This window comes from Corvus cornix, chromosome 1A, assembly GCF_000738735.6.
Source record: "Corvus cornix cornix isolate S_Up_H32 chromosome 1A, ASM73873v5, whole genome shotgun sequence".
NCBI classification, from domain to species: domain Eukaryota; kingdom Metazoa; phylum Chordata; class Aves; order Passeriformes; family Corvidae; genus Corvus; species Corvus cornix.
The window spans coordinates 29700153-29721310 of NC_047057.1; the positions used below are offsets into that span (position 1 = coordinate 29700153).

Genomic DNA, 21158 nt, shown 5'->3' on the forward strand with positions numbered 1-21158 from the left:
TGGCTTTTCTTCCAGTTTCTTGTTTGTACACTTTAAACATCCTGGGTCCTGTGAGTCATTTTGGTATCAACAATAGGCTAGAGAGTGAGATTGCTTATAGGATTTTTACTGCTTTCTACAGGAAAAAAACCTCAAATGTTCTCTTGTTCTTCTTATCTTTCTCTTTCCCCCATTTTGCTCCCCCATATTGCTCCCCCATTTCTTCAATCCATTTTTACAGTATTACTTCCATTTCTTCCCACTGTACAACCTCAGTCCAGTTCCTGTCTGGGTACTCATCCAGATGTCTTGCAGTTTTAGGAACCATTTACTTGCCCCTGGAACCAACACACGTGAGCAGATGAATATATTGCTGAGCACTCAAATCCCTTTTTATGAGCACTTCTGCCCCCGCAGCATTCCTGCATAGTGACAATTCTGCATTCTCTGTGCTGCAAAATTCTCCTAGGTTGTGTCTGGAGGCGAAGATGGAGATGAGGACAACCTCTTTCCTGTGAAATAGCCAACAACGAGTTGAATACATTACTAGAGCTCTAGCAATCGGCTTTTTATTCAGTCCTTGAGCATTCCTCCTTCAATTTCCATTACCTTTTCCAAATAATTCTACCATTACTTGTTGCTTTGGAGCTTTTTTGTGGATGTGGGCTTCACATTTTCAGCAGTGCTAAGCGATGGTGAGTCCTTCAATGCTTGGGCGCATATTTTGACACATTTTTCAAAGAGCCAGCGCTTTAAGGAGCAAGGCGCTCCCGTTGCCCGCGGTGCCGCGGCTGGGGCGGGCGCGGGGCAGGGCCGTGCCCGGCGGGGCGGGGGCGGCCCCTCCTGCCGGGAAGGTGTCGGTGGCCGCCCGCCGCCCGCCCCCCGCCGCCGCTCCGCCCCCGGGGCTGGCAGGGGAGCGGGCGCGGGGCAGCGCAACTTCGGCAAGATGAATGTGGAGAACCAAGATGTGCTGCTGGATCTGGAGGGGGAGGAGGAGGAGGAGGAAGATGATGATAATGATGACGGAGAGATCGGTGAGTAGGTGGCTGGCTCGGAGAGGGTCCCGCCCGGACAGTGGGCTCACCCCCGGGGCGGCTGTGGCTCGGCGGGGGCTGCAGCCAGGGGAAGCCCCTGGTGGGGCCGGTGCCACGCCCAGGCTGTGGCCGGCCGGGACCGGGAGCGACAGGCAGACAGGGAGCCCGCACCGCCGCTCGCCTCCTTCCGCTAAAACTACCGATGGTTTTCCCGTGGAAAATACGGGATGTCTCTGTCCGTGCTGGCGGGTGTGTGCCAGGTGTGGCTGCCTCATGGAGCGCCGTGGCGATGGTCCTGCTGCCGTAGCATCGGCTAGGCGCAGTGGGAGAGAAGCAGCGAAAACTTTGCCTGTTCCTTTCCCTCTGACGGGAAGGAAACGCGTGAGAGGGGGCAGAAGCAGCACTTTGCAGTAAGTGCGACGCTGGAGACCTTCGGTGTCGCAGTGATCTCCCAGCACAGGCACAACCCGTGCCTGCTGCCTTGGTCCTTAGGAAAATGCAAACATGCGATCGCCTCCGCACGCCCCGGCGCTCCCAGCATCCCTTCTCTCCTCATGCTGCCTGACTGGCGTGCCTTAGCTTGACAGCGGAGCTGAACCGGAGAGTAATCACAGAACGGCTTGGGATGGAGGGACCTTGAAGATCATCCAGTTCCAGCACACCTGGCACGGGCAGGAACACCTTCGAGCAGACCAGGTTGCTCATAGCTCCATCCAACCTGGCCTTAAACACAACCAGGGATGAAGCACCCACAACTTCTCTGGGCAGCCTCTTCCATCCTCACAGTAAAGAATTTTTTCCTAATATTTAATCTAAACCTACCCTCTTTCAGTGACACGACTCCCTCTCCGCCAGAATGAGCAAACCAACAAAACAAAGTAAAATGTAAGGGGAAAATTGGCAAAGCAAAGAAAGATAGTAATCTTGCTGGGGTGGGGGGAAAAAGGCCTGTTGTGTCTGCCAGAAAAGCAGACAGTAACATGGACAAAGAATTTTCAATTCAAAGTGTTAGTCTTGTTCCAATGCCAGTAGCCCAGGACAATGACATTGTATTTACTGTGGGAATGAATTCTATTAAAGTATTTCCAGAAAACAGCCTGAAAAGGGTTGTTTCTCAGCTGGTTCAGACTGAAGGGATCTGTTCATTTCATTGAGGAGACACAGATTTACTTCTGTTCAGAAGCTGTTTTTCAGCTGTAGTAGCCAAGATATTCTAAAGTCTTTTATTTCTAACTTGTTAAAATAAATCTAACGAATAAGTAATGCAGGCAAAAATCAGTTAGACAAGCAAATAGAAGCTGGATCTGTATATATAAATTTTATAAATAAAAAAGGTTTCTTCTCATTATTGTTCAAAAGGTTGTGAATGTGTTAACTGAAAAGCACATAATTTGATTTTTTTTTAGTGTTGAGTCTGAATTTCTGCATTTGTAAAAAATTCTAGTGGCATTAACTTTCTCTAATACTCTAATTGCCTCCAAATACTAATCTTTAATAATGGTAAATACAGCCTGCCACATTTATTCAGTTAGCTCACTCCAAAAGTGTATAAAGTTTGAGCCTCACCCCATGTCTGTGGAAAGCAGGGAATGTCTTTCCTCCAACATTATTAGCCTTTGTTTCAGATGGGAGTATCCCTTGACTTACAGTAATAGTCCAAAGACAAATTCAATTTTCCATATGAAGTGAGGCAAAGGTATTGTTTGACTCCACTCCCTGAATTTAAAGGGTGGATCAGCACTGCAGTGTTAATCAACAGCTGTCTTTTCCATTCTTCACCCCAGAGAAAAACTGAATTGTTTCCTACTCATAACTCTTTATCCAGCTTGGGGATAGTTCAGCTTTCAGAGCCAGCAAGTCATGAGCTTCATATACTGGATACAGCAGTTTGGAACAACTCATCCTATGTGGCAAAATTGCCTAAAAATTGTGCACTGATGATTTCATGAGTTGTTATGCAAAGCCTGTTACGCAGCACCTGGCTTTGTCATATTTGCTACTCTTGCAAAATGCATGTGTAACTGTCTTAAGGTTTTTATGTTAGCTATAATTACAGGTATAATTTACAAGTCTGACAAACTTGTAAATCATCCATTTACCTCCAGTTTTTTTGTACCACTTGCATCTGCATTTTTCGCAAGGACATCATCCCTGGTTCAGGAAGTAAGCAGGATTTCTGAACTCTTTCCAGTTCTATTCAGGATCAATCCAAAGTGTTTGTAGCTCATCAGAAAAGCATTATTATGGAGTATTGAAGTTGTAGTCATGGCACATAAAGGGAGGGATCTGTCTCATTCTGGCACACAGTTGGTTTTGGTTATCCACGCTGATGACTAGCAAACCACTCATGTCAGAAGCATTATTAGGCAGGCGTCCAGAGAAAGAGCTGTACTCAAAAGTCCTAGTCCTCAGGGAGGTACCAGAGCTGCTTTGCCTGTTCTACAGAGCTTTGAAATGAATTGTTCGGGTCAGAATTGTGTTTGGGGAAGAAAGCCTTGTCCTAAGGTTAGACTTCTTGATAAGTTGAAATGTTTTCTTTCTGATACTTAGACAAGATGGGAAACTTTTTCATTTGGAGTCAGGCTGTTTTCAAGAGGATTGTTACATCAGTGGCATCCTTTTTTTTTCCATAAATCATGAAGTTTTTCTTTTCCTGGTGCAAACATAACACCATATTGAAATTGGTTTGCTTGTGTTTGAGGATTTACAGAATATTTACTTTCCAGAAAAATTAACTTATGCAGACAATATCCAGAGGCATCCATCCTGACTAAATATCCCACAAGAAATACTTTTGTCTTCATAGGAGTATGTTAGCAACTTGCTTACTCTTTGTGGTCTTGGTTTTACTCAAATATCCTAGTATATCCTAGTTGTTCTTTGAGCCTTGAGTGTACACCTTCCCACCTTTTGACCCTGCTGCAATAATGACCAGACCATGCTTTATAGATGACCAAGAAAAGGATGTTCACATGTCAGACTTTCTCTTCTCACGCAATGTAGATATGCTGAGGAGGATTCAGGGAGAATTCCAGCTCTTCTTTCTGAAAAGACTTTCATGCTGTTGTTCAGGACACATTGTTAGCACCTACAATAAAATGTACAACAGTACTGGTTTATTCAAGCAACATTAATTGTGGAGTCACAGCCTAAAATAACCAGTGTTGTTCAGCCCACTGTACGACTGGAACTCTGCCCTAAGGGGTAATGTTGTAATCCAAATTGTGTAGACTAGCCATAGCTATTCTTCACCTCATTACTTTTGCTCACTGTTCTGTTCTCTGCTTGTTTCCTCATGGAATGTACTGCATTTAGTCATGCTGCCTGCCTAGAGTTTTTATTTTTTCCTATTCAATAGCTTCAATAACTTGATGCTTCTTGTATCACCCTACAAATATTACTGATATCATATACTGTACTCCAATATGAAAATATACCATACTAACAGTGTCCTCCAAATTATTCCAGTTTGCCTTCATGATGCATGAAATGGGGAATTCTCTACAAAAGTCTTCTAATGGCAATGGAAAGCCTGAACAGTTGAATTCTTTTTTTGAGAAGTGTGGCTTTGTCCTGCAATTTATGAAATACAATCCCCACCTCTGGAAAGGGGCAGTAAGTGCAGGGGCCAGATCTCATAGTTTTTTAACATGCAAGTCTTTATAAGCAGATTTTTTCAAAAAAAGTAGTTCTGTTTCTGAAAGGACACTTTCTTCCTTTTCAGTCTACCTACAGTAGTGAGTAAAACTGCTCCAGTCTTCTCTTTTTGCACCTGGATTTCTTCTCTTTAGCTTCTCAGACTTGCAATCAGCCTAAAAATGATTGGGGCACGTTGCGATTTCCCACTCTCCTGAAAATGGCAATGAGCTGTCTGATGAGCTGAGAATCAAGAATTTCTGCTGCCTGTGTTCTGTTTGTGACACCGTTCTCGTTCAGGTACATCTCGTGTGTGTATGTTCCTGCAGGAACAAGCAGGAATGCAGATGCAGGGTCTCATTTATTCTGAGTTACTATTGGGGCAGTGAGAGACTCTTCCTGGTGAGCTGGGACTTGCACAGGTCCAGAAAACACTGGTCTGTTACACTGGTCAATATCTAAACTACTTCTCATGCCTTCATGTCCTTTCTCTTATATCTGTTACACTGATGGTTTACCTACATTTCTTCATCTCTTCATACTTCAGTAATTTTACCTCCTGAATTTCTGCCACTTCACTTTCGCAGAATCCTGGCCACAGATGAGTGCACAATCCAAGCCACACAGTGACATCAATGAAGTATGGTTCCATTTGAAAGTACACTGCTGGTACCACTCACTTTTTAATGCTAATTTACTGATTTTTCTGCAAAACTCCTAAAAACCAAAGGGTAAGGATATAAATATTTAATTACAATATAATTACCAGTTTGCAGCTATTTATAATTCATAAATTCTGGAGGAGAGCAGAGAATCAGGCAAGAATTTGGGAAACTTACAACCCTCACAAATGTACCTGATTTTAACCTATTTTTAAAGGTTTTTACCATACCTGAATTCCCAGTTCTCCATGAAAAACTTGCTGTTTTGAAACTTCCTATCAAAGTGAAAGTATACTTTGTTCCTGTATTTTTAATTTAGCGGTACTGAACATATGAGTGAATTTTACAGGTAAGTCTGCAAAGTGTAGGAGGACTTATCTGCCACTGTATCAGCTTGTGACATTTGCACAACTTTAATAGTAATAGTTTTGTTTCTTTTCCTGGTTATTAAGTAATAAATTTTATGGTGGATATTTATCACAAGTCACTCCCTGAAATTTTTACTCTATTTAAACAAGCCAGAAGTTCCTTTAAGAGGAAATATACTCTACACTTTTATACTCAACAACTTAAGATTTTTTAAAATTACTTTTCAAGCATTATCATTTGTAAAAAAGAAAACTCGTTAAAATCAATATGTAGGAAAAAGCCAGAGTTTTGTTACTTGGTATAGAACTCCAATGGGTCTGTAGTGTTACAGTTACTGAAAGTAATGCAATCAAAAGCTCACAAAAAGCTGTCTTAATATCAGTTGATTTCTGCTTTATGCAGTATATCAAAGTGCAGATAGAGAGCTTGAATTTTTGAAGAGACCAGAGATGTGGAAGATGTACACATGCTATAACAGATGTTGCGTTTCCACACAAAAGGACCTTTCAAGAGTAATTAGAGAAGCATTATTAATAAGATCTGTTACTATATACCTGGGAAATTCTCAAAATCATAGAATGGGTAAGATTGGAAGGGACTACAGTTAGCCATTGATCCAACCTCCCTGCTCAAGTAGTGTCATCCTAGAACACGTTACACAGGACCGCACCCAGACAGTTCTTGAATATCTCCAGTGAGGGAAACTCCACAACCTCTCAGAGTAATCTGTTTCAGTGCATGGTCACCTGCACAGTAAAGAAGTTCTTCCTCATATTCAGGTGGAACTCCCTGTGCATCAGTTTCTGCCCATTGCCTCTTGTCCCATTGCTTGGAACCACCAAGAAGAGCCTGGCTTCATCCTTCTGACACCTTCCCTTCAGATACTCGTGGACATTGGTGAGGTCCTTTTTCAGTATCTCTTCTTGAGGCTGAGCAGGCCCAGGTCCCTCAATCTGTCTTTGTAGGAGAGATGGTCCATTCCCCTGATTGTCTTTGTCACCCTCTGTGGGACCCACTCCAGGAGCTCCACGTCTCTCTTGTGCTGAGGAGCCCAGACCTGGGCACAGCATTCCAGATGTGGCCTCACCGGGGCTGAGGGGCAGGACCACCTCCCTTGACCTCTTGGCAATGTTCTTACTAATTGCACTCCAAGACACCATTGGCCTCCTTGGACACAAGGTCACACTGCTGGCTCATGGACAGCTTGCTGTCCTACCAGGACCCCCAGGTCCTTCTCCACAGAGCTGCTTCTCAGCAGGTCAGCCCTGAGCCTCTGCTGGTGCAGGGGTTATTCTTCCCCATGTGCAGGACCTTGCATTTGCCTTTGCTGAATTTCAGACAGTTTTTCTTTGTCCATCTGTCCAACCTGTTGAGATCCTTCTGCAGGGCTGCACAGCACTCTGGGGTGTCAGCCACTCCTCCCAGCTTAGTGTTGTCCATAAAGTTATCATCTTTATGTCATTCAATAAAGTTGTTGTCATTCAAATCACCTCATCCTAGTGTTTCCTCGTACCTGCCAGTTCCTAGGAAATGATGGGTTGCATGCTGTGCACTTAAAGTCTAGTTTGCCACTAGGCATGTGGCAAACCCCAAGCGGAATCCGATACTAAAATGGGTGGTTTCTGCTGTGATTAAAAAGAAAGAAACAAACAGAAGTGTGCTTTTGTTTTACATGGCATGAATTACATAGTCTGGTACCCCCTTAAAAAGTCAAATAAAGTAGCATTAGCCTAAGTTTGGGATTAACTGGGGTAGCCAAGAAAAGGGGTTACTGATTGCTGCGCTTTTTACATAATGCACAAATAATAAAACTAAATATCATGTGCTTGACATGAGAAAACCTTTAGAAAAGGTGCTTCAGGCCTTTAGCATATGGAACTGCTGTAGTTACGTGTTTAACAAAATTATACACTTAACACAGTGTGAATATCAAGGAGGACAGCACTGACGTAGGTGCCATGGGTTGGTTTGTGTGCTGTTCTTATATTGAAGAAACAAAGGTGAGGAGAAAAATATTATGCAAGTGCTGAGCTCTGTATCCTGATGAATAGAAAAAATCAGATTGTTTTTAGTGGACTGTCAGTAGTGCTACAGTTCATATCTTTGGCATGGTTCTTTCTAACAGTCTGAAATATTGTTGTAGAGAATATATATTATTAAACTGATATTTGATATATATTTTTAATATGAAATTTAAGAATTATTCACTAGGGGATGGGCCTAATATCACTTGCAATTTTTAGAGGTTTTCAATTCAAACTCAGGCTGAGTGTGAGTATAGGTGGAACAGTCTTACCTCTGAAGAGGGTGTGTTCATCTGCTGCACTGGCTGTGAGAAGAGACCACTCGGACACTGCTACTATCTGGTGTTATGGTTCAAGTCTGATGGATCTGGAAGTTGAAATGAAAACTGGAGACTGTAATGTCTCAAACATGTGACGCAGTACAAATTGGTTTGGCTACCAAAAGAGTATTCCCACCCACAACCACCTCACAGCAGCAGCCTAAGTCTTCTTGGCATTCTGGCCTTATCTTTCACTGGGGAGTCTCAGTGTCAGTGTGGTAGGAATGCAAAGCTGCAGAGAAGGACACTGTACACTTTGTCTTCTTATTGCTGGTGTCTGTGCTAAATGAAAGCTGGCAGTCATACACACTGTCACCAAATAGACTGTGTTTGGTAGTCAGTCCAAGAATGCAAATATCTGAGCATAGATCTTTTGTCTTTTCCACCCCTCACAATTTACTCACGCATCCTACGTCTCTGAAGGCTTTGTGACAGAAGTGTCTTGATTGCATCCCAAGGGAGTATACAGACATCTGAAATTTATTTTTGCTTGATTCAATGGAATTATTCTCTTCTTACCTATCCCATTCTCAAGCATTTGGTAACAGCAGTAGACATAGGGATAGTTCCCTGCATGGACTTGAGAAGTGAGCTCCTGAAGCATCCTTAATGAGAGCCAGATTCAAATTGGAAAATTAATAAAATATATTAAAATGCAAACTGAACTTTAAGAAGTGTAGTTACAAGTCTGCTGGACCATAAACATTCTTTTAATTGTTTTTGTGACTCATATGGTGGAAACAGCAGCTTAGTTTCAAAATACTGTATAAAGGTCCTTCAGTTTAGTTTTTACATTAAATAATTTCCATCTAAACCACTATTCATCAATATTATTTAGACACAACTGAAAATTAAAGTTTTGTAAGAACTGCCACCAACAGCAGATTTTGCTTTGCTTTTACTGTTTCCCTTCCTTTCATTTTTTTGTAGATGGATTTCCTCTGGCCCCATTAATCTGGTTAGTCAGGTTCTCCAGCATTTTTTAGGTATGATTTATCATGGGACATTAAATATTTGCATAGGAGACTGCTTACAGTACAGTAATCAGAATGAGCTGCACAGCAGTGTTCTGCTGCAGGAAACAGCTACTACCTCTTTTGTGTTCAGTGCTGTTTGAGACCAGCTGATGCAGCAGGCTAAACACCTGGAAAACTTGAGTGCCCATGGTGTGTGTCTGTCCTGTAGGCTTCTAGCATGGGTGGAGGAAGATCACAGAATCACAGAATGGTTTAGGTTGGAAGGACCTTTAAGGCTCATCTAGTCCAAGCCCCCTGTCATGAGCCCCATTTTCAACTAGAACAGGTTGCTCAGGGCCCCATCCAGTCTGACCTTTAATGTTTCTACAGATGGAGCATCGACCACCTCTCTGGGCAACCTGTTCCAGTGTGTCACCAACCTCATTTTTAAAAACTTGTTCCTTTTATGTTGCCTGAGTCTACTGTCTTTAGCCTAAAACCATCACCCCTCTCTAAAGGACCTACTGAAAAACCTGTCCCCATCTTTCTTATAGGCCCCCAGTTAGTACCAAAATGACACAATAAGGTTTCCCCAGAGCCTTCTCTTCAGACTGAAAGATCTTAGTTCTTTTTCCACGGTTGCAGCAGAGACCTGTGACCTGTCCCTCAACCATTACTATTTTGGGAATTTACAGTCAGATAAGGAATCTTCACTGTCTAGGAAGAGTGGGAGCAAGAAGAGCTTGTGCTGAGATGCCCTGCACCTCGTGGTGGTGTGGTGATGGTAATGGGCTTGTGTCAAGAGAAGGGGATGAGATTAGTGACTTTTCAGTGGGTGAAATATTGTGGATTCCTTCCTTCCTTTGTGGGAGGAATAGTAACTAAAAAATGTCATCTGGATTGCAGATCAGGCTGGAAAGTATGAGAAGTGATTATAAAATACTGGTGGTATAGCAACCCTGCTAAAGATGCTGGGAACTGGTATTAGTAATCCAAGGGTATGCTAACACAGTGGAGGAGTTAAGAGCCATGACCAAACAGGCTGTGAAGAAGCTGTGGTCTGTTGCTGTCATGCGAGAAAGCCTGAGATAAGCACCAGACTTGAGCTTAGATCGGTGGAGAGACTCATGTAGCACAAACCTGGGTCTTCACTGAAGGCTCTCATAAAATAAGAAGTGTTGAAGAAATGAAAAGTTAAGGAAATGGAAGTGAAGGCAAAACATGTTGAGTTCTGTGTACAGTCTAAGAAAGAAAGTATTTAAAAGTGAAAGAGGATGAACTCTTGACAGTATTCACAAAGGGAGGGCTGGCCAGTGCAGCTGCTAAGAAGCAATTGTTTACTGTGAGGGTGGTCAGGCACTGGAACAAGTTCCCCAGAGGGGCTGTGGATGCCACATCCCTGGGAGTGTACAAGATCAGGCTGGATGGAACTTTGAGCAACCTGTCTAGTGGAAGATGTCCCTGTCCATGGCAGGGGGGTTGGGAACTAGATGATCTTTAAGGTACCTTCCAACCCAGGCCATTCTATGATTCTGTGATTCTCTGAGTCTATTCACCTATCTGGTCAGGAACTCATTAAGCAGTGGCATAAAGATACTTCCAGTTGAGTTAATCAGGAAAATAAACTACAGAAGGGACTAACATAATATAGCTATGGGTGCAGTGAATTGAAATAATTCATCTGTGGCATTTTCATGCATACTTTTAATACATAGTAAAAATTACAATGTGTTCATTGGTAATTTATCCAGCAGGAAAAAAAAAATACTATCTTTATACCATTAGTTATTTGCAAAAAAAAAATTCCACTGCTGTAGGTTTGGCACTGCTGTTAGAGATAATAAGAAGGCTGAGATGATAATCCAGAGGGCTCTAGCAGTGCCAGAGAGTTTTATTAGTTTGTGTGCAATATTAGTAAGATTATTGGTGTTTTTTCTGTGTGTTTTTTCTGTAAGTAGTCTAATGGAGTTTTTATAGGCATTAATGAACAAAGATGAGGTCAAGCAAGGCACACTTTACCCTTGTGAGCAGTCCCTTTGACTAGAGTGGGAATAGCATTATTTTTGTAAATAATGTAGATAAAGCAGAATTAGTCCCAAATGGAGGGAATATCTCTATTAAATCTTCCATCATCTCCGTATATGTTGATTTATTCTAGGAAAAATAATTCAATTCATTTAATTATTCTGCTGTCTATAAAATGCAAGAAGGAATTTTGCACTATAGCAAAATTTGATCTATAAACTGGTGGTAATGCTTAACACACAACCCAGCAATAGTTCCTACAATACTTGGTAAAACTTAAACATGTAATAAATTAAAAAAAACATAACCTGAAGAATAGAAGAGTCAATGCTGGATTATATTTTTTGACTTGTTCTTTGCCAATGACCAAGTGAGGAGAGAAAAAGCTTCAAGGGCAATGCAGTCCAGACAAGTAGAGCTCCAGATGTTTTTGTAAGTTTATTGGAGTTTGCAAGAAAAGCAAAGTTCTTTTATCACAGAGTCACAGAATGAGCTGATTTGGAAGGGATCCACAAGGATTATTGAGTCCAGCTCTTAGCCCTGCACAGGACAGCCCCAAGAATCACACCATGAGCCTGAGAGCATTGTTGAAATGGACTCTGTCAGGCTGGTGCTGCGACCACTTCCCTGGAGAGGCTATTCCAGTGCCCAGACACCCTCTGGGTGAAGAATCTTTTTATAATACCCAGCCTAATCCTCCCCGATACAGGTTCAAGCCATTTCCTTGGGTCCTGCCCCTGGTCACCACAGTAAAATCTGAAGAGTCCTTCAATTACTAAAACTACAAAGTATTTCCTGATTAGGAAACAAAAGTACAGTTTGTTTCTAAACTCTGGGTCCAACACCAAGAATGCTTGCAGGCAGGAGTCTTTGCACCTACACACAAGTTAAAAAATGCCTCTAGGTTTTAACTTTAAACTTAATATTTTCACTATTCTTAAAGTAATTAAAAGTATCTTTTTGGGACCCTCCTGTAAACACACTGTATAACAGCTGAGTATAGGAAATACTTTAAAGCAAACATGCTGAGAATCTCATTACAGAAATTCAAATGTATCTCCTTTGAGACATGTAAATTTAATAGCAGTGGGTAGAATTTTATAAATATATCTCAAGATTTCTAATTAGATAGCTCATTGATCCATAGGCACTGAAGTCTGACCAAACAGCTATCTGCAATTATGATTGGGTTAATCATGTCAGCTCCCAATGAAAAGGCTCCATAGCTGCTGCCTGGAGACTTGGCATTGGTGCGGAACACCAAGGGATCAGCTTGGCTGCTGAAAAACCTGTGTTTGGAGCTTGGGGCAGCTGCTGTGCATGGGCTGCCCTCCTGTAAAACACACGGAAGGCAGGGTGTGCTCGTTCCCTCTGTAAAGGAGTAGTAATTTTGACAGTATGCTTGAGGTTGATCTTGGCAAATCTGTCTCATGACAAAAGCAGAAGTGGCTTGTCTTCTTTATATTTCCTGCCTAAGGACAGCTGATTTGTGTTAGTTGATCTGGGACAAAAAAACAAACAAACAAAAATAAATCACATTATTTTAAGCAATGAAGAAAACACCTGATTCAAGAAGGCCCTCAGGGACCTTCAACACTGGCAGTGGTATAAAAGCAGCTTATCAGACTTTCGACCAGAGGCCAAAGTCTACAGTCCCCTCCAAGGCGTTCTGTCGCAGTCCTACAGCAAGTCAGCCTTCAGAGTATATGCATGTTTATCAGGCCAGGTTCTGGGCGTGTGTGAGACCTAGGCAGGGGAGGGAGAGTGTTCACACAAAAATAATAAACAGCTTGTGCCACTTCTTGGTTTCATCCTTTCTACTTCTTAAAATATCAGCAATACTGTCTTTTAACAGAGATGATTTAGATCAGATCTCACTAACTCCTCTGAAATTACTCAGGGAAAGAAAACATAAAACCAATGATATTTTATGGAGTTTGGGCTCAAGCTTCTGATTGCTATTACATTGCCACCATTTCACATACTTGTCTCAGGCTGTGGTAGGAATACTGATTTTTACAGGATTACCTGCAGCCTGCTCCTATAGTTCTCACACAACAGCATAAACTTCTGAGGTAGCAGGCTGCTGCTCCTTTCTATGTTCCAGTCCATGTAGGGAAGGATTACAAGCCAAACATGAGAACACAAACATGAGAATGATCCTTTTGAGATTAGTGGTTCCAGCAGCATCCATGAATTTATTTAAGTATGTAAATGTTGCAATCTTAGTCCCCAGAGGCTGGGGGTAGTAGCTGTTCAGTAGGTGTTTTCCAGTGTGGGGTTTTTTTCTCAGTTGTTTACTTTCCAGAGTTATTCATGATGAAAGCATAAATAATAATACTCCATTTATCAGCTGTGGTTTGGTGTATCCTTGTCTTTATTTTTGTTGCCTCGGAATGGAGGAGAGTTTAATTAAATGCATTGGGGATAGATGTTTATCCTGTGCTCTAAGATCAAATGTGTCCATCAGAAGAGCTTCTGCATCTCTCACTGTGTGCAGTTCACTGAACAAACCCATTAACCATTTGTCTCATTAGGATGTTCCTTAGGAACACCTTGCATGCAAAAATAAACATCAGAGAAATCCTGTTTGCTTTCATGATGAGTCTTCCAGTTCTTTTCCATATCTGTCACTATTTTCACCTTTTTCTTGTGTCATCTTTAGGGCCATTCATTCTCTTGGTGTTCAGAACGCCAAGTTTAAGTCCATATGAACAGATCTGGCTCGTGCAGAAGAGAAATGTCACTCACAAGTGGCATAGGATGCTCTTCGGGTCCAGACTGCACAGCCAAAGTGCCAAGCTGGAGCAAGCAGGGATAGAGGAGTCATTCAGTGATTTCATGTTTCTGTATTGCTCCAGTTTGCAGATACTAAACTAAATGAAAATCTGGAGGTAAAATCCTCTAGTGTGTGTTCAGGGATCAGACTGGATGACCTTGCTGGTACCTTCTAGTCTTACACTCTAGGAGCTGGATCCACACATTTCAAAAGGTCATTTTTCTTACCTTTGATGCAAACATTGGAATCTGCAGTAAAGCTCCTGTGGTCTCCTCTTCAAAAACAGAACAAATCTCAGCATACTGTTATCAAGGAATAATGACTAACCTCCTAACAGCCCATCACACTGCATTTTTCCTACTGTTATAATGAGATGTGTAAGCATTCTTATCTCAGCTTAAATGAATAACAACTCTCTAAAGGCTGCTGGTTGGGTTTTGGTTTTATTTCATTGGAAAACTGATATTTTATATTTTCTCACTTCCACAGTTTTGAAGAAATGGATTAGAAACTCGGTGAGAATGAATTTGTGAAGAGGGCTGTCGCTGGGTCTCTCAGCACTGGTTGTACTCTCCTGGAGATCTATAATGTTGTACAAAATGAGCAAACCCTGTGGTTGTTCCTGTGTTACTGCCATCTGGTATGTTCATAACATCGTAAAACAGTTTAGCAGGATTCTTTATAGACACCAAAGAAAAATGTCTTTCCGTGCTTTCCAGAACAAAGCTTTCATTTCTTCTTCTGGGGGCTTCTTTTAAGATTTCTTGGAATTACACTGAGGTATAGGTGAGATAGCAGGAAAACAAGGGTTTGGCTTTTTCCTCCTTATTATTCTTGCTGCTTGGTTTTCTTACAGCTGAATGGTATCTAAGATTCAATGCTAGTCATTTTTCATCAGCATCGTTAGAGTATAGTCCTGAGTTCTGTTAGCTCCCTCCTGAGATACACTATCAAAATACCAATTTCCCATATTTTTATTCCCTGTGCCAAGCAAAAGGAAACTTTTACTTTTAGATTCATGGGTATTCTTTCCTGATAAGTTCTTAGAGAGAATTTACTCAATCTGGGATGGCTAATCTTCTATGAAGGGGCAACAATTTCTAGAGAAATCTAGAAATGGCACTTTATGCCAGACTGTCATGTGCTCACTTTGCTGGGTCTAAAGCTGCCCTGCTGTTCTTACTCTGAAAGACCTGTTCACAATGGTGGTCGGTGACCATTCTGAAATCTGAAGTATGACTCTACCCAGGGAATAATCCTTCTATATAGGTTTCTTTTAAGCACAAATCTTAAGGTAGATACCTGCTACTTTATTAAAATTGCTGCACGTCAAGCAATCAAAAAGCTCTCTCTGTCTCATGGGCAGGACTGTTCGTACATTTTCTCAGATATCTTTGGCATCTGCCTCAGAGCTTGTAGTACTGTGTAATATATCTGAGAATATTTCTAATGTGCCACCTCATGGAAAGGAGGTGATTAAAAACTTGCTCCTCACTCATCCCAGAGCTAAGAAGTATAAGAAGCAGTTGCAGGCTCAAAAGCATTTAAGATGATCTAAAAAAGTATATACTGCTTCTGTCTGATCATATTGTGGGAGATTCCCTGCCTCTGTGCCCACATCTTACACTTCGGAACACCGAATGGTGGTTTTGACCCAAGGCACCACTGGATTCTCTCAGGGCCAGGAGGCTGGGCTAGGTGGACCACTGACCTTGTGTAAAGCTAGTGAACAGGCTTAGTGTTCACTCACTGGTGAAAAGGCACAGTAAGAACCTGCACGGAAGGCAAGCTGTTGGCCACTGACTCCCCTGTAACATAAAGTTGGGGACTGGGAGCAGGCATTCTGCCCAAGGACGAAAGCCAGGAACCTAGCAGTGCTAAGCCCTGCAGCTGAATGACCACAAGGCAGTAGTGCGTTTCACTCCCCATCTGACAGAAAAGACAAGTCACCAGCTGGGCTTACAAGCCAGATGACAGAGCACCCATCCCAGCAAGAGGCTGATTGCAGCCAGAGGCGTGGCTTGATGGTGGCATTACCTTGGAAAGCTAACAGCGTTGTGAACCCTGCCTAAATTCAAGGCTTGGTCTGGTAAATGTGCAGTGCCTGATCTCTGCATTCACAGTCACTTAAAGGTGGGGGCTCTTTACCAGTAACTGAATGACCAGAACCTTCAGCATGTCATTCTCTCTCCAGAGGAATCTACTTTATTTTTTCCCATCACCACAGTCTTGTTAGAGGACTGTAATGGGTGTTGCAATCTTACATCCTTCCACTTCCATGTTCTCAAAGTCCAGGGAAAGATTTTTGTGTTCTCTCTGGAGTTTGTTTTTAGTGCCTTCATGTTTTCCAAATGTATTTGTGTATAAATTTGTTGAGTTGGTATTTTCTTATGTATTTATTTTTTAACTTTAGTTGAAGAGTGGACTTTTCAATGCCAGGCAGAGGAAGTGTATTCTTATTTTCTATCAGCCTGCCCACACGACTCTTACTAGAAAGCTGCGTGCACACGTGCATCCTTCTTGTTAAATGCCTCTTTTCCCAGAAAGTGGTTTAGAAACCTCTGTGTCTTCAAAGCCACGGCTGTCTGGCATGAAGCTGTCAGACCTTGCCCAGCTATAGTTGCTGGGCATCATCAGTTGAATTTTCAGCAGAAGCCAGGATTTGTATTCACAGTGATTGTAATAAGCTAAAACAACCACACTGGTTGGTTGTGGTTTTTTCCATCATGGTACTGAATTTACACTAATTATGTTATTCTGAACTGACCTTTAAAACTTAAAAAATTTGATCCATGAGAAAAAATGTCCACAGTTACTATGATTACTTTTCTTGCAGTGCATTTTGAGATTACTCTGCAGCAGCACAGAGTGCTGCTACATATGGACCACTAATCAAATTTCCTGATTAGGTGAAATTCTAGACTTTCAGCAAAGTTTCCTCATGCCAATTGCAGTAATTATTGTTACATCATTTCTGCTCAAGGGAATCACTCAAATGCTTCAGATATAATTTCATTTCTAAACTGACTATATAATTAAATAATACAGTATAGCCAGCAGTAATCTTTCTCCATATTTAAATGCAAATTTTACCGGTTAGCAGCAGGAGCCACAGAATCCCTAACTGGTTGCAGCTAATAATATATTATGACTAAAAAATGTTAACATTAAGGTTGCAAAGTAGAGCACTTAGAAGTTAGGCAGTGTCAGCATTAGTATTGCCCAGGCAACTTCCATTTTCCTGCCATTTGTTTAAATGCAAGTTTCAGTTTTTATGTACACAATCATTGTTCTTTTTTTGCTCCTAAGTCCACTGCCTCCTTCAGTAAACTGGTAGGAATTCCAGATTTCTTTTTATCTTCCTCATTAAGAGCATGGCTCCAAATCTTGTTTAACTCAAATTATCCAAGCATTGCACAGAACATTTTCATTCCTTTTGTCCTGTGTTTCTATGGTGTTTTTACTGCATTTGAACACTATATCCAACAGGGATGTGAGTGTCATGTTGCCTAAGTCCTGTTTTTAAGGAGACATGCATTTTTAGGAACCCAGGCCCTTTTCATAGGAATGCAGGCTGCTGAAGTGATTACTAAGATGTGGGGAAGGTAAAATGCTTCTTCAAGGGTTGTACAAACACAAGATGCTGAACAGGGAGATCTAGATTGCACTGGCAGGCATCCCTAGAATGCATCTTCTGCAGGGCCAGAAGAAAATAATTCATTTTCAACCACTTTTGTACAGTGAGGTCTTAATCCCATTCTGGGTTTATTGCTGATAAACTCCCTGCTTTTCTTTCAAAGTTGTCTAAAAATGCTCACCAATGACAAAAGCTTTGGGACACATTTTTCAGAAATAAGAGCATTTCCCAATTTTGCTATTACAAATACCACACCATACTTCATCATAGAATCATCATAGAACAGTTTGGGTTGGAAGGAACCTTAAAGATCATCTTGTTCCAACCCTTCTGGCATGGGCAGGGACATCTTCCACTGGACCAGGTTGCTCAGAGTTCCATCCAGCTTGCTCTCGAACGCAACCAGGGATGGGACATCCACAACTTCTCTGGGGAACCTGTTCCAGTGCCTCACCACCTTCACAGTAGAGGATTTTTTCTAATATGTATTCTAAACATATTCCCTTTCAGTGTGAAGCCATTCCCCCTTGTCTTGTCACTACATGCTCTTATAAATCGTCTCTCTTAGTGACAAATGCCCAGCTGTGCTGCAGAAGTGCTGAGCTTCCTGGCAGTAGCACCCTGGGCAGTTAGCTTGAAAACTGTGCTGGGAAAAGCTGGGCCAAACCTTGTTCGAGCAGCTTGCTCAGTGTCATGTGTATTAGATCCTGAAGCTGGGACACTGGCCACTTCTCCAAGACTGTATGCAAATTCTTTGACAAATAGATAATCTTTCTTCCTTTCAATCTCTCCACCTATATGCTACCTGTATTTGCAAAAATAAGTTAAAACTCTAGACAGACAAGTTTTACTTAGTCAAACCTGGAGTCATCATCATTGCAGCCCCATCCTGTATACAAAAGAAAGTAGCATCCTGAAGAAAAAGAATAACAGTTTAGGGTTTATACTGAAAAATTATTTCCTTTGCCTGAAAATCTGGCGGTGTCTCTTGTGCTAGATCAAGTGGTATTGTGTACCTTTTACCTTTTTTGTAGTCACAAAAAATTCTGAAACAGAAAAACCAGGATCCAGTCCTTTCCTTTGTGTCTTTCAAATGAGGATCTGCAATGACAAACTGTGTTGAACCAGGACTATTTCAGTGTTCATGAGTTTGAGTTTGAAGTCTTATTGATCTGCTTACTGGCCACATTTGTCTATAAATTTCTCTTTTTCAAAAGAACCTTGAAAGCCAGTTTCTGTAAGAGCTGTATTAACCAAAGAGGAGTGATTGCAATTACTGATTTAATTTACGGGTTGTAATATGTAGTAACCTGAATTTTTATTTTCAAGGCTTTCTAAGAGAAATAAGTTTTTCTTGTTGATTGGTAAAGCAGCTAAGAGACTAAACCCCCCATGTTCTACTGCATAATGACATTTCTGAGGGCACCACAGGGGCTATACCCACTCTGGACCCTGGGATTAGGGTTCCCCCAAGGGAATTACCCACAGTGTCTGACAGCAAGGCAGGAAATGCCTGTTAGCCAGCAGTTACAAAGTCATTATTTCAGTTTGCACTTCTGGGACTGAATGTTTTGGTTACTCCCAAATCCTGTTTTAGGGCTCTACATGTCTTCTTTAGTTCCATAGATACACATTAATTTCAACAAGTATATAGCTCAATGCACACTTACTTTGATTTTTAATTTGTTGTTGAACAATTTCTTTCTAATCTGCTAGATAATTCCTATTTACTCTGAACTTGTATATAGATGCATCTTGTTGGAAAGTAGAGTTAATAAACCATAGAGGAAAACATGTTTATTAGTTGTCTTAAACATGCTGTATACTTTAAAAAAAAAGTCATTTATGAAACATTTTGCTTTTCAAATAATTTATTAAACAAGGGACACATTAACTAAAGTAAAGAAATTGATGTATCGATTAATGAAATTGATTGATTCATTCTGGTCACTGAGGGACATGCTGTGTTTAATATAATTAGGCATAAAAACTCTCAATCTGTTTGGACACTTTTGAGTACATCAGCAAGAATTTATCTGTAACTTTATATACTTAGTATGTTCTGCAAATCTGTCCTAAAGCCCTTCGGGTTCTTAAAATTAGTGTATCTCATCTTTTTCCACCTGGATTTTATTTGCTGCTACAGGAAAAAAATGCAGCCCGTTCTTCTTGATCCCTTTTGAAGACTGAAACAGATTATTCTAAGTAAAGAAATTTTTCTCTCAGAACTTTCTAACAAAGCTAAAAATCAAAGTTTTCTGTAAGCTCGTGCTGGATTCGGTGACCCAGCTGATCCCTTATGTCTTATGTTCTTAATGTGACGGAGGCCATTATTTTTCTTAACTCTAGAAACTAAGAACTTGCATTTTTGACAGCAGGAATGACAATGTTTTCATTATTGTTAAAAATGAAAGAAATTAAATATATATGCATGTATGTATGCCTCAGTTTGTAGGAGTCGGACAGAATCAATCATGAAGTAGGCTCATTTGACAGTCAGCACTACAGTAGTTTTCTACCTGAATCCATAAATAATTAAGCCAAAGCAGCCCTTAATTGAAAAATTTAAGAAGGCTTGTTTGTTGCATCATTTTAATATATTTAAGTTACTTACTAGATTATAAAAAGACGTGTGGAGAAGAGAAAATTATTCAAGCCCATACTCCAACCTGAAATTAATGCCTGAAAAGATTATCAGTCTGAAGCCTGCTGACTTAATCACTTTATTCCATTGCTTTATACTTTGACAAAGCAAGCCATGTGTTTACCATGCACACAATCAGTTTACAAGCGAAAAGCATACCAAATATTGTTTAAAATTATAGCAGGTAGACATTCTAAAACCGAAGGTTGTTTGTCTTTAAATTGCCTACTGACAGATGAGAGCCAAAATTTTCTTTCTGACAGCCATTTCAGCTGAAGGTGGGTAAACTGTTTAGCTTGAGAAAAAGCATTTCAAATGTTCTAATTAGCAACTGAATTTCTGCAGTGATTTACAGTCAGCTGGAGTTGGATGTGGATACTAGATGAAGCCAGGTTGGCTCTGGCATGGACTACAACAGTGAGAAACAGGAGCCAACTTTGGCTTTTCAGCAGATTACTTTGAAATCACAGAATTGTGACTAAAACATCATTAGCCCAGTGTTTTGTTTTTGAAACTGAGGTTGGGGCTAATCCAGGTGTCACTGAAATATTTTAGGATTTTTTGCCACAGGTTTTGGGCAATTGGCCCACTTTGAGTTCTGAGCACATAAGAACCCTTTGACAATTACTGAGCCTCCCAAACATTCCAATTCAGTGTCTCTTAAATATTTAGGTATTGCTATCAGCAGAATCATTTCCACAAAGTCAAATTTCTTGTTTTTATAACTGCCTGCTATTTGCTTTATTATTTTTGGTGAACTACCCTGACTCAGACTTGCAATGCCCTCTATTATATTCCCAACTGAATGTTTTCTTGTTTAGGGTTGGCCGTGAAAGTGCATTTATTTTTGAAAGTCACTCCACATGTTCCCATCCTTTGTTTGCACAGCTGTAAAAGAAGATAACTTAATGGAAATAGTCTTTCAAACAAGAAAGAATCATCTTCCAAGACAGCCATTTCATTTCCTTTGTGCTCCAGCAGCATCTACAGCTTCATTATTAGGTTTCCTTGGGCCTCTGAAATGAAAATCAATGTTTTTCTTATTATGTGGCATAGATTAGGTTTTGGGGTTGATGATATCTGCAGATCTACA

The 21158-nt window shown here is 41.0% G+C and overlaps 1 protein-coding gene across 5 annotated transcripts in view; it reads left to right on the plus strand.

Moving 5' to 3' along the window:
* The first annotated feature begins 859 nt into the window (after positions 1 to 859).
* ANO6 (anoctamin 6) overlaps positions 860 to 21158 on the plus strand; it is a 67283-nt gene continuing 46984 nt past the window's right edge. For 3 of the 5 annotated variants that reach the window (XM_039570841.1, XM_039570842.1, XM_039570846.1), the window contains exon 1: positions 860 to 1013. In XM_039570841.1, the coding sequence (XP_039426775.1) occupies positions 926 to 1013 (88 nt within the window). In that variant the 5' untranslated portion in view covers positions 860 to 925. The remainder of the gene's footprint in view (positions 1014 to 21158) is intronic. The other 2 variants (XM_039570843.1, XM_039570845.1) reach the window with 2 other exon arrangements.